Genomic DNA, 13947 nt, shown 5'->3' with positions numbered 1-13947 from the left:
TACATGGACTAATGGCAATAAATGTCAAAGGTTTTGTGCACCTGTACATCTCTCTCTTTTACTAGCAAATCCTCTTGCATCAAGAGTGGACATATAGTGCAAGAGGATGCGGAGTAAAGCTTTGTAGATTGGTCAGAAGTATGACCGCCTTGGCAGGACATATCCCATATGTAATGTAACAGTGCTCTAATAAAGAACATGAGCAGGTCTCTCCTCTGGGGGACAATTTAACTCTTTCCTGGTACTCTGGAAATTAATACTCTTTAAACATCCCTGACATCTCTCTCCTTTACATTTGCCCTTACCCTTTCCAACTGAGAGTTGTACAGCTCTGGTTCATCAGTTCTGCTTGTTTTGAGGTGCTTTTGTAGAAAACTACCAGAATTTGACAATATACTGTTTCTTCTAAGTTCCTTGTTGATGTCACTCAGATATCTCCATCAAGCTCTCCTTCTCACCTTCAGTCTCTTCTTTCTCTCTCTGTCCTCCATGATACAGAAATATTAAAATGGCAAGTGGAAATTCACCAGTGTCTCTATCAAATTTCTCACAGACAGTATGAATACCACCTTGGGTTTCTTCTGAAAATCAACATGCCTAGTAGGACTAACCCGGTGAACAGAAACAAGAATTAACATAAAATGCGCACATGCACGTGTGTGTGTGTGTGTGTGTGTGTGTGTGTGTGTGTGTGTGTGTGTGTGTGTGTGCACGTGTCTGATTTTATAAATAACCCTAAAATGAGAATAAACTGATAAACTTGAGTGGAGCAGTTTAAATTCCTCCTGATCCTTTATACACTGACTACAGTTGCAGAAACCCACCTCTTACATATTTAGAGAACAGGGCTCCACTCATAAAATGTTCAGTTTAACCCATTACTCCAGCTACTCCTGTATGTTTTGTAATATCAGCAACTACATATACCTACAGGTTAACATTTAGCAAAGGCAGGATGCGGGGATGTAGAAAATGCCTATAGCATTCAGTAAATGTTGTTTGCAGTCAGTTTCCTTTCCTTCTATGCAATAAATTTGTGCAATAGTCTTTGAGATACTTACTAGTGAGTTTGTAGTAGAAAAGCCACCAAAGACAAATGCTATATTTCCAGCCACTGTTAGAGCATGACCATGCCTAAAACAAAGAAAAAGAACATTTATCTCACCTAATATTGCATTCCTTTTTCAGTGTGACTTAGCTTAGCTATTTAATCTCTGCTGTTATAGCTACATTCATTTGCCCATTATATTTTCTTTAATGTGATTCTAAAGAAGTTCGAACAAGAGAGAAATATTGTACATGCTGAGTTGTAGATTTGTCAATATATGAAATAATACAAACACAAAATAAGGTGCAGCTATTCGCTACGACGTGCGCTCATGAGACTGTGCATGTACAAGAACATGAGAGATCTTTTTTTAGCTGAATGGAAGTATGGTGGGGAGTCCGTTTTTGCACAACTCACATTTTCAGACCCTGAAATAAACATTAAAAGAGCTCTTTTATACAAACCATTAAAATTGTGAACCAAGTCATCCGTGTTGAGCAGAGAGAATGGATTTTGTGTACAATGCAGTGTGCATCCTTCTGCCTTTATATACATTGAGTTCTAATGCCTGTTTTTAATTTTTATAAATTATCAAATATTGCCAGAACGATACATTTATCAGATAAATACAAATCAGGAAACACATAATAACTACTGCAGTCAGTTTTCTATAAATATTTTCACTATTCAGTTTTCATTGAAATATAAATGTCATTTTCCTTTGACCAGTCAACTTCCATCTTAGTTAATGGATGGGTGCCTTTCAGCACACCATATTTAGTCATTCCCATATCACTGAAATTATGTGTGTGTGTGTGTGTGTGTGTGTGTGTGTGTGTGTGTGTGTGTGTGTGTGTGTGTGTGTGTGTGTGTGTGTATTTGTTTTTCAAACTTATCAGGCAGGTGTTTATTAAAGTGCATAATTTGTCTTTAACTATAAATTATTTTCAAAACCCAAACTATGGTTAAGTGGCATTACAAAGAAATGCTTACACATGATGCTATATTACATGACAACACAATGTCTTAATGTTGAACCAAGACTGTCTATTTATAATAGAGCTGTGGTACCTCAGATTTGTCATTCCTTCATTTTATCTGTCTGCTTTCATTACAGTCTGTCAAAAATAGAGGAATTGTGTAACAATGCCTGCAAACTTTTTTGAGGGCACTTTAGATGAATTGCTATTATGCTCTTTATAATACCTTGAAAAAGATTCTTTCAAGAGGTTAGGTATAGCTTTACTGTGGGTAACTTCATACACAAAGGATGGGTTTGAGAAGCAATATTCATGCTATGTAATGTATCTCTGCTCATTCTGTGGACATTAATTAGGTGTTGGTGATTCAAAGAAAAGGTTTTCACAATTTGTTTGCATTATGTAGAGTAAGCAAACCAAGGTTAATGTGAGTATAAACTGCAGCTGTAGGTGAAAAATTGCCAGTGTAAAGAGCACAGATATGCAGTTTTTTTATGCATGATTGTTACAATTTAAACAACCCACACCATTCATTTAGATCAGGTTTTAGCACTACTAATGTCCTCATTCAAGCCACTCATCATATTTGTACTAATATGAACAGTGACTTTTTAACAGAAGTTTTTCTCTTGACTTTAAGGGAATCCTTGATTGAGTAAATTATTTTTGGAGACTGTCTCATAAACCAGGCCATTCAAGTCAGTAAAGTAAAATCCTGCTCTCTACTGAAACCCATATTTCAGGTGTTCCCCATGGTTTTCTCTTTTGGTTATTCACTTATTCCTATAAACAGATCACCTTCTATCCTTCCTTCCATCACAGAGTTAGACATATGATGATGATCTCCATAAGTAATTACTGCAGATGTAATTGATTTGCATTCTCAGAGACTGTCTCATAAACCAGTCCATTCAGGGTCACCAAAATAACATTCTGCCCTCCTCTGAATGCCCTGTTTCAGGTGTCCCTAGGGGAATGGGGTTTCACAGTTTAGTAACATGGGGTGAAGACAGGAAGTCTCCATATTGGTTACATGACTTAATAATAGGTAATTACTCCAGAAGTAATAAATCTATATTCTCTGAGGCTGTCTCATAAACCACACCCTTCAGGCTCACTAAAGTAACATCCTGCCCGCCCCTGACTCCCCTTCTTCAGGTGTCTCCCATGGTTTTCTCTCAGGTCCATTCATTTATTCCTATACACAGATGACCTTCCCTTTTTCCTCCCATCACAGAGCGAGTCTTATTCTTCATGCTTATGATCTTGTAGACTTAGGACCTAGTCCAAACATGACAACCATTCAAACATTGTTGCAAATTGACTTAGACATTGTTTTTGATGGTTCCTTAATTCTGAACTGGCAGTAAATACTTTTAGCTGGATGATATTTTCTGCCGAGACTATTGATTTTTGAATATTTGTCTGGTTTGTAATGCTGAGAGCAGTGTTAAGCTTTGCATAATTCAAGGTATTTTTGGCATTCTAAGCACTGAATTTTTTTGAGGGCTGTGCAATGTTGTGATATACTGGGTAGGTTGGTAACAAATTTAGTGATTTTATTGCAGGACTTTTTGATTTTTTAAGAATATTTATTGGTTATTAATTAGAATGAGAGTTGCACAGAATGGGACTTGGTAGCAGTAGCAATTGTGCAAAACAGGTGTGAAATATGGTTTGCTTCTATAAAATATGCCACGTTTTTGGTTAGTTGTGTCCACTACATGGCTGATGCAGTAGTCAAACTAGGTGGTTGTCAGTGGTTTCACTAAGTAATGTAATTTGGATAATCTTCTGAAGAGTGATGTTGTTTATTGTTATGGTGGCCATATCTAGAATATTTATGTAGTTTTCATTGGGAGTAAAAGTAACACCTTGGTTGTATTTGAATTTAATATTAATTGGGATTTAGTGAGATATACTTTGTTAAAGGCAAAATGAGTTTGTCTTTGGAGTTTGGCTGATGAGTTGGCTAAAAATATCAAGAGGGAAGTCATCAGCATATTACAAAATGGTTCCATTTCCACTGTTTTGCAATACTGGTAATGAATATGTTAAATATTAACGTTTGTATGATGCAACCCTATTGAACTCCAACTGTAGGTGGAATGAATGTTGACTAGGCATCTTTCTATTTTTTTGCTTGAGTTATGCCATAGAGGAATTATTGAACGCATTAAGTGGTGGTGCTCTTAGGTGTACTTGGGCAAGCCCATTTAGTGGAAGATCGTGGGATACTATGTCAAAGGCCATTAACAAATCTAGGAATATAGGCCATTTTGGTTTAGATTGCAATTTATTATGTTTAGGAAGGGTAAGAAAGGTGCATTAGTGCTGTGTACAGGACAAAAACATGCTGTGTGGCAGAAAGAAGAAAGAAGATTGGTATTAGTTAAATAGTTGTTTACTAATATTTTCTAGAATTTGAGAGATGAGAGATTGCACTGTTATTTGCTGATAGTTTGAGCTAGCATGATCTTAATCCTCGTTGTAAATAGAGATGGCATAAAACTATTATATAGTGTTGGAAAGTACCGCTCTTTTAAAGCTCAATTTATGAGTATTCCTATAGGGAACACTGATATTAGCATGAGTTCAAAGTTATTCAGGGGGGATCTGATCAGGGGTTAGATCAGAAGAGTTTGATTTCTTCATGTTTTCTGATTAGATCAGTAGAGTCAAGGTGTAGGGTAAAGTTCAGATGTTTTGGTTCATAGAAGGTGTTCATACTAATCATGTTTAGGGAGCCTAGTAGAGAATTTGCAACCTGTATAAGGTGTGAATTTATTTTACAAACATTACTGTAGTTAGCTTCTTGGGATAGGGGATTTTGCTGCATGTTTTTATCTGTTTTTTATTAATTTGTTAATAATATTTTTATTAATCAGTTAATGATAGCAGGCAATGGTTAGCATTGTCACCTCACAGCAAGAGGTTCTCCTGTTTGATTTTCTGAAGCACCTTCTGTGTGGGGTCTGCATGTCCTCCCCATGGTCGAGTGACGTTTAAAGACATGCAGGTAGGTACGTGCAAGAATGGGTGTGCCTTCGTTGAAGGCTGGGCGTCGGGCTGGCACCTCGGCACCGTAAAAATCTACTGCCAATCATAAGTGGACTGGCTGTGCCGACCCCTAACCGGGAAAAGCCGAAAGACATTAATATTAATCTGTTAATGATGTTCCAGAACTGTAGGGGTTGTTAACATTTTGGGGGAAGCTTTTTCTCCCCTCTGCATCATCTCATGGCCCCCTATCTAGTGCCTTATATCCATTGCTGGGTCTAGCAGTCAACTACTATCCCCTAGATGTACTCCAGTAGGGTGGGTCATTATGGATCCTAAGTATGTCTTGGGGGTCTGACTGTCGACATCCACCATGGGGTGTTGCTTTATGCCCTACTCATTTTTATAACTCATTCTTTACTTTGTTTCTAAGTTATCTGTAGTTTTGGTTAGATTGTTTAGTTTACTGCTTAGTAAATGATGCAGTGCAGTTGTTGAATGTATTAGAAAGGGTGTCCTATAAAGGAATACGGAAACAACTAAAAAGTAAGATGAGAGATAAGCAGTTGAATTTCAGATCAGGATGCAGTACTACTGACCTGATGTCTGCAATAAGATAGTGAGTAGAGAAGAAAATGGAGATGAAGAAACAGTCCAACTAGGAATTCCAAGATGACATGCTTCCAGAAAAGCTGACTTAGAAAACCCTGTAATGGAATCACTGATAACATATTAGTGTAGGCTATGCGCAGGAACCCATTGACAAAAGTACCAACACTGTCAGGATTTACAAAGGGATTCACTGTTGGACTGGGTATGTACCAAGGCTCATCTTTGTCACACTGGTGATGGACTACATCAGCAAACAGCTCAAAGTAGATGGGTCTATATTAAATTAGCGAACGTTAATTCATCTACCCCTTTTAAGCAAAAGCTTAAAATCTCGAACACCCAGAACAGCGAATTTTTTCCCTGGGAAAAAATTTGCTGTTCCGGGAAACACACACACAACACAAGCACACAAAAAAAACAGCAATCCACACACATACACTTAAAATCCTACATCTACCCTACACTAAACTGTACATACACTACTATCTGTCTGCTTACCTTAACCCAAACCCTAACCCTATGGTCCGTCACTATCGCACACTCGCCTCACTCACGCCCTAACCCTAACGTCAGCACAATCGCACACTTACCTGAATCAGACCCATACCTTTCTATTACAGTGCTGAAAATAGCGAAGCCACAGAAACGGCCAACCAAATTCCTTCCCCAGGAAAAAATTTGGTGTTCTGCAGCTTCACTATTTTCAGTGTTTGCTGTTTTGGGGTCGATATTAGAACATTCGATGTTTTAAAACTTCGATGTTCTAATATAGACCCAAAGTAGACAGATCAGTAATGTTTCTGTATGCAGATAATATGGCACTACAAGCAGACTCTGAACAGGAACTTCAGTAAATGACGGGACTGGAATGCAAAACCGAAAGAACACAGGTTGAAAATAAGCACAGACAACACAATGATCTTGGATGATCTTGGCAGCAAATGGGGACAATCAGAAGAAGCCTACAACTGAGATAGAAAGGAAGATAGTGGAACAGGTTAATAATTTCCAGCATCTGGTAGATGTGTTTCAGGAGAAGGGAAGTCTGAATGAGAAGATCAGAGCTAGAATCAGAGGGTCTGCAGCCATCTGGCACAGACTGTCTGGGGGTGTTTGTGACAGAAAAATGCCTAAGATGATGAAAACTAAGCTACACAAAAGAGTGGTGCAGACATTACTTCTGAAAGGCACAGAAACCTACACAATGAAGACAGAGCAGCGGGAGTAATGGAAAAAAGTGCCAGAGATGAGTAGCAGGATTCATACTGTGGGGCTGATAAAGAAATGACAGCATTACAGGAAAAGCTAAAGTAGCCCCAATAATGAAGGTCAAGGACAACAGATTACAGTGGTTTAGTCATTTCTGCAGGAAAACAAAAAAAAATTAGTAAAGCAGATTTAAAAGAGACCAGAGGAAGGTTAGAGAAGAAGAGGTGGAGGTCAATCCAAGAGATGGAAAGACTGAGTGACAGACCTTAACTAAGAAGGCATGACTATCAAAGAAGGTAGGCGGGTGTCTCTGAATAGAAAGAAGTAACAAGATATGGTGCAACACCCCATCTCATTGAAAAATATGGCATTGATGGTGGTGGTGATGATGATGATGATAATGTGTGTGGTGGTGGTAGTGGTGGTGATGATGATGTACTTTACAACAGCTTTTCCAGGCCTTGTCACCAAGGGTCATCAGTTCCTTATAAGATCATAGGATCACAGGCGATTACTAGGCTATTGACCCACAGGTCATTTTAAGCCTAGCTGTTTCAACCTAATGTAATACTGTAGAAGTACTAGTCAATACCCAAGATTGCATTTAGTGATGACTGCCTATGTCCAGGAGGGTTGTGGGCATTATCCCCAGTAAGAATTTATGGTGCCCCATCCACTCGTCCAAGTTCCTCTTGAACATTGTCATAGAGGTGGTCCTTTTCACATGAATTGGTGGCCTGTTCCAAAGATGTGGCAGTCGCTGGGAGATAAATCTACTCCTCCAGAAAATCATATTTATGTCCCTGGTATGGGTAGCCCTAGACCCATATGATTTTGGATATGCAGTAAGTTCATTAGGTTTGGATCTTGGGCTGCTCTGTAGGCACGGCATAAGTCTCCTCTAATAAGTCTATATGATGCGGAGTATAGTGACAGGGACCTTAGTCGCTCCGTGTAAGGCACATGCTGGAGGTTCTTGATCTTCTTTGTTAGAAACCTCTTAGGTCTCTCTAATTGCTGCAGGTGCTTAGTATGGTACATACCGAATGGAGCATTATACTCAGTTATGGGCCAGATAAGTGCTGAGTATATGGGGGCTATCATACCTCTCAACCTGTTAGCTCAAGAAATCTGGACAAAGCCTTACATAATGGGAGGACAAAGGCCCAAAAATAGAGACAGATTTTAAATATTGCTCTTATAAACTTAGAAAGTAGTTAGAGCAATAAGGTTTGTGTTAAAATGCATTTTCTAAGGGATATTAAGTCTGAAACTGAAGTGTATATCATTATTTAGTGATTTAATTCCTTACATCATCCCAGTGATTTGCTAGAAACCCACAAATTTTATGAGGAATAGACCAAAATTTTGAGGCAAAAATCTGGACATTCTGCGAAAATCTGTACAGTTGAGAGGTGTAGAGATTGTTTGAATAAGCAGTCCTACCATTTGTTGTCAGACTAGACTTCTATTCACTTAGAATGGAACACCTGAAAAAAATGATTTGTGTCATTGACTGGCCTGCAATGAGATTTACAAATGTTATTCCTACTAATGTACTACACATTCTCTGAAAGAAGCTTGCAAATGTGTCAACAAATTACTGAGATAAAAAAATGACTTTTCACAAAGAGCAGTTTTGGAAATTTCAGTTCCTGGTCAAGTTACTCTTCCCATCTCCCCTTGTTCAATGAGCTAGAATCTTACATTTACAGCTTGGCTAGATTCAACTAATTAGTCAACTTTGCATGACAATAGGCATTAAACAAATCACAGCTTGGTGTGTTACTAAAACTGTTCCCTCATATGTCCCTTCACTTCTGAATAGCATTTCCAGGAATTCTTTCTTAAAAAAAAGCACACATATCAATCCAGAGTTTAGGCCAATCTACCCATTTCTTAAAACGTGCACAGTAAAATGTGTGATTGGAATTTCATTTCAGTCTGACTGCTCACATGGTTAACTTTACATAGTTATTCTGTTATGCTATAATCTGAACTATGGTTTTTAATGTCAGGTTTTACATAACAAGGAAACAGTTCTCGGTTTAGCAATACTACTGATTTAGTAGGTTAGGAAAATAAGACTGCATGAATTAGCGTTCATTTTCTGAAAAAAGATGTCTTTAATCGCAATGAATGACATTATTTGTTCATAAGAATCCAATACCTTTTTCAAAAAGTATTATGTTAGAGCAAAAGTATTAGCCAAACTTAGTGACACTTGCGAGATATGCTAAGTGATCCGACACTCCTACTCATCTGTTCTCCATTGCATCTACCCCAAATCAGACAGGCAAGGTACATACTTCATGACAGACATGTATTGAAACAGTACCAACACCTGTAGCAGTGATACCATAATCCAAACAGGCCACTAAAACAACGTACTGACAAACACAAGACAACTGGAGACTGAGACTGGAGTATTTCTGCCAGGAGGTGAGGCCTTTTTCTCTGTCCTGTCACTGTGTATTCTCAGGCATTCCAGCCACTGCACTGTTTTCCTGCATGAGGCAATCAAAACATATAAGTCTCTCCCAATACAGAACAAGGATATCACTTCACCTGAATATACCTTAGGGGACCTACCCCTATCAACACAATGAAACTCTGCTCTGCTTGGCAATTCTCTAACGCAGTGTATGTTATACTATCATTGGTTTCTATTTTCATAGTTAAACCTAACCTAGATGCATGCACACTAGTCGGGCGCCATAATCTTAGGTCCCCCCCTTATTTCACTCCTATGTGGTTCTTTGCTAAAAGCCACTTTCCAACATACATTACTTTTAATTGTTTTTATCTCTTTACTGCAGTGATACAACCACATCATTCCATCTCCTTCTCAACATTGACCTGGACCTGGGTTTGTACGTGGCTGATTGTTTTTTTCTTTCTTTGCTGTGCTGCTGACTCCTTGGCCTCAAGGTGCTTCCCACACTGTATACTCTCACCACGGATTGGCAGAAGCTACCCCTCCCCCCATATCACCTAAATGCAGGTTTTAAATCCCTGCTAATGTTCAGGCGCCATTTTTAAAACCCACCCATTGCTAGTTGGACTGTATACTCTGGCATCCCATTCTAGTGTGCTCACCAGGTATTTTGCCATTATATATTGCTGTAACTCCTGCCTAACATATACATTGTGTGTGTTTCTTTGCTATTATAAGGAAACGTGTTTTAGCTTAGCACATGTCTGTATCATGGCCGATTGGTTTTAAAACTGTTGTTACCTGCTCTGCTAATTGTGCATAAATTATCTGTAAGTGCAGCTGACCTGCTGTATCACTTAAACTATAAGGTGCAAGATTTGATGGATGTCTTGTAAATAACTGATAAGCATAAATATGTGCAGTTGTTATCTTAACTTAGTAGTGCAAAGTACTCCATAGTTACATGTGCGTGACTCTAAAAGCGTTACCTTTACACAATATATGTTACCATTGCTGTTTGCTGTATTGCTTCTGGTTCCCTATACTCAGATCTTCTTAGTGTAGTGTTAGATTATATATTTTTATCCTTGCCAAATACAAATGTGCAGTCAGCATTACTGGTATTACTGTAGACTGCATGCTGCTATATTTACAGTTATCTTACAAACTGTGTTGCTTGATATTCTTACAGCTGCTTTTAAGGTCCTATAGGTATTAATAATTTTCAAATCACTGTAGTAGCCTTTATGTTTTGTAAGTTAATCTGTCTGTTACAAATAAGGCCGTGAAAATATTTTATTGCTAATAAGTGCTGGCATTTTTTATACAAGCATTTACATGACCCACATTGCTAGGTACCTCACTAACCCACTTATAAGACGCTCTCCTAAACTACATTTCTCTTATTTTCTCATTACAGTCTCTCTCAATACAGAATGAGGGCATCCCCACACTTGAATATACCAGAAGGAACCTACCCCTATTAACACCATGAAACTGTTCTCGGCTTGGCTTTAGCAATTCTCTAATGCAGTGTATGTTATACCATCAATGGTTTTTATTTTCATAGTTAAACGTAACCTAGGTCCATGCACACTAGTTGGGTGCCATAATCTTAGGTTTCCCCCTATTTCACTCCTTTGTAGTTCTTTGCTCAAAGTCACTTTCCTACATAGATTACTTTTAATTGTATTTATTGCTTTACTGCAGTGATATAACCACAGCATTCCATCTCCTTCTCAACACTGACTTGGAGCTGGGTTTGCACATTGCTGATTGCTTCTTTTCTTTCTTTGATGTGCTGCTGACTCCTCAGCCTCAATGTTCAACCCACTCTGTTCACCCTCCACTTTGGTCTGGGCTCACTCCACTCCCCTACCCTATCCCCATTCCCACCCCCACTCTTTCACTACATTTATACTTCTTATTGCTTCTCCCACTCAACTCATTATCCAGTAGCAAAGCTCTTCATTAACTACCCCTTCTTTTTTCCCACCACATTTCTACCACTAACACTAAATTAATTTTCCTACTACATGCTAAACCAAAAACAACAAACCCCATTCCTAAACTGCAATATGAATCACAAACTGAAACTCTTACTCATCTCTCCTGCCCTTACCACTCTTCTATTCCTACTAACCCAACTCACCACCCCCAATACCCAATTAAATATAGCTCCACTGACATCTGCAACACTCACCACACCTTTCCAAACCAAATTATATAGTTAATCCAAAAAACTTCCCAGACACTGTCTTCCAACACCACGTGAAAAATCCACTATGAAACCTGCGTTTGAAATATTTATTTAAGCTTCTCTTTAAACATGCACTTTTCATCAGATTTAAGTATCCAACTTCATCAGAAACAAAACTTTAAGTTAATAATCCACTAGAGCATTTTATAGCACCCAAATCTCATTGAACTCGCATTGAAGTCACGCAGCACTACACATTCCAAAGACATGCATCTGGAGCATTTCTCCCCGGGCCTCCGCTGAAAACAGGCTCTGTGGAACCTAGTCGGACTTTCCCGGTCAACAAATGATAAATAAATAAATAAATAAAATAAACATGTACTACGCAGAGAGCTCATCCTACTGGTGAGACTTGCAACTACTAGTTAATTCTTTATTTTTTATTTTTTATTATTTGTTTTTTATATATTGTTTGTTTAATTTCTACCTATATAAAATCTCATATACATGCAGGTCGCAACTCAGAAAATACAATGCTATAATGAACAATGATAAAAAATATAAAAATAATATACTAACAAATGTAAATATAAAAATGTATAAAAAATCTCCAAGTAAAGAATTATGTTAAGCTTTATATAACTAACAATGTTAAAATAGTTAAAAATAGATAAAAATAAAGTTTTGACTTGTAATTTCGATCTCAAAGAACTGCACATGTATTTGCTCATAAAGGCAGCAAAGTCTCAAATCTAAAAATACAAATGAGAATTTACCTTAACAGATTTTTCAAGCGTAGGACACACATAATCGAATTACACTCATTCAGGCCAGGAAACTGGCAGGCATTCAGCCTCAATTGCCAACAAAGCTCTAACCTTTCCAATCTAAGTGACTCCGGACCACCTCTTCCATCATTGTATAGTTGTTGTATGATGCTAAATTTGAAATTATGTGTGGGCTGTTCTAAAATGTGTCTTGCCAATGCATTTGTGGATTTACTATTGTTAATACTATATATGTGTTCATATATCCTGTCCCTTAGTCTTCTGTTGGTTTTGCCGACATAGAACGTGGGACAGTGGGTGCAGCTTGCCAAATACACTACTTGTTTACTGTTGCAATCATATTTGTCCTTTGTTCAAAGATACCAGTTTGACTATGAGAGAATATTTCACAGCATTGACCAACATTTATTGAAGGTCAATGCATCCAAAATTAAGAAAATTCAAAGGGATTTGAAGGACTATGAAAAAGGGCTAGCATATCCTAGACCCCCACCTTCTCAGAGTAGTAACCCACCCCAAGGTGATAACGAGCAAACGGAAGGTTTGATTCAAGAGAGTGAAGTTCCCCAAGTCACTATTGATAGTGACATGGAAGACCAGGCTCCAGACCCAGCCTTGGTTTGTCGCAGTGATAGACTAGTGATGAAAAGCAACATGGGCTACAAACAGGGTCCTAGTGACCATATAAATTTTCAGAACCAAGCCTCCGGCAGCCATTACCCGAAGGGGAGAAGGAACAATTCCAGAACCAGGAGGAAGAACAAGTGGTGAACATTGAAGAAAGGGAAGATTGTTTAGAAGCTTTAAACACTTACAGTATAGTTTTAAATACTTCAAGAGACTTTAAAATTTATAATTACTCGGAGATTAATATATCGTCCGAGATGGCTGACTTATTATCAAAGGGACATACTTTTGTTCCAACTGCACACACCCAAATAGCTGACATTTTAATAGATTTAAAACTTTTTGTTCGTAAAATGAATTTGAATTTACTAATGGGTGATCATTTACCAACCCAGAATGACTACTATATTCCAAGTGTTTATAACCCTCCTACCCACTTGATTTTGTCCTTCTTTGAACAGATGTGCGAAATTGATATTAGGAACACACTGTTTAGTAGTAGGCATGGTAATTTCCAACAACACAATGTCTCAAGAGAGGAAAGGGACATACTTAACTTTTTGAGTTCCTCTTATGTGAGAATTATGAAACCAGATAAGGGAGGGGGCCTGGCGGTTATTAATGTAACAGACTATAACCAAAGAATGTTATTGATCTTAAACACTGAGACATACAGTGAAGTGTCAAGGAATGAGTTAAATATAGCTATGAATAGAGTGAATTCCTTGTTGTATGATTTATATATTGAAGGGCGTATTGACAAGAATGTGTTTGAATTCTTGAAGATGCCAGCATCGAGACTACCTATTATTTTCGGAATTCCGAAAATTCATAAAAGTGTAGCAGACCCACCAATGAGGCCATTAGTAGATGCAAGAGGAAGTATGACATATGCTTGTGCTAAAGCTGTTGACAACATTCTTAAAAAAATATGTTGCCCAAGAGACCCAAATTTCAAAGGATTCCTGGTCCTTTTTGCAACATATTAATCAAATTCCATTTTTTGAAAACGCCTTATTTTTGACAATAGATGTCAAGGATTTGTA

At 37.9% G+C, this 13947-nt stretch overlaps 1 protein-coding gene across 2 annotated transcripts in view; it reads right to left on the bottom strand.

Annotated features, from left to right (window-relative positions):
* The window catches only part of LOC122795869 (leucine-zipper-like transcriptional regulator 1), a 1318154-nt gene that overhangs the window by 1166761 nt on the left and 137446 nt on the right, over positions 1–13947 (bottom strand). For both annotated transcript variants that reach the window (XM_044064282.1, XM_044064283.1), the window contains one exon: positions 1062–1134. In XM_044064282.1, the coding sequence (XP_043920217.1) occupies positions 1062–1134 (73 nt within the window). The remainder of the gene's footprint in view (positions 1–1061; positions 1135–13947) is intronic.

This window comes from Protopterus annectens, chromosome 2.part2, assembly GCF_019279795.1.
Source record: "Protopterus annectens isolate FY-2018-M chromosome 2.part2, PAN1.0, whole genome shotgun sequence".
Lineage (NCBI taxonomy): Eukaryota > Metazoa > Chordata > Ceratodontiformes > Protopteridae > Protopterus > Protopterus annectens.
This window is presented reverse-complemented; position numbering and strand designations above follow the sequence as displayed.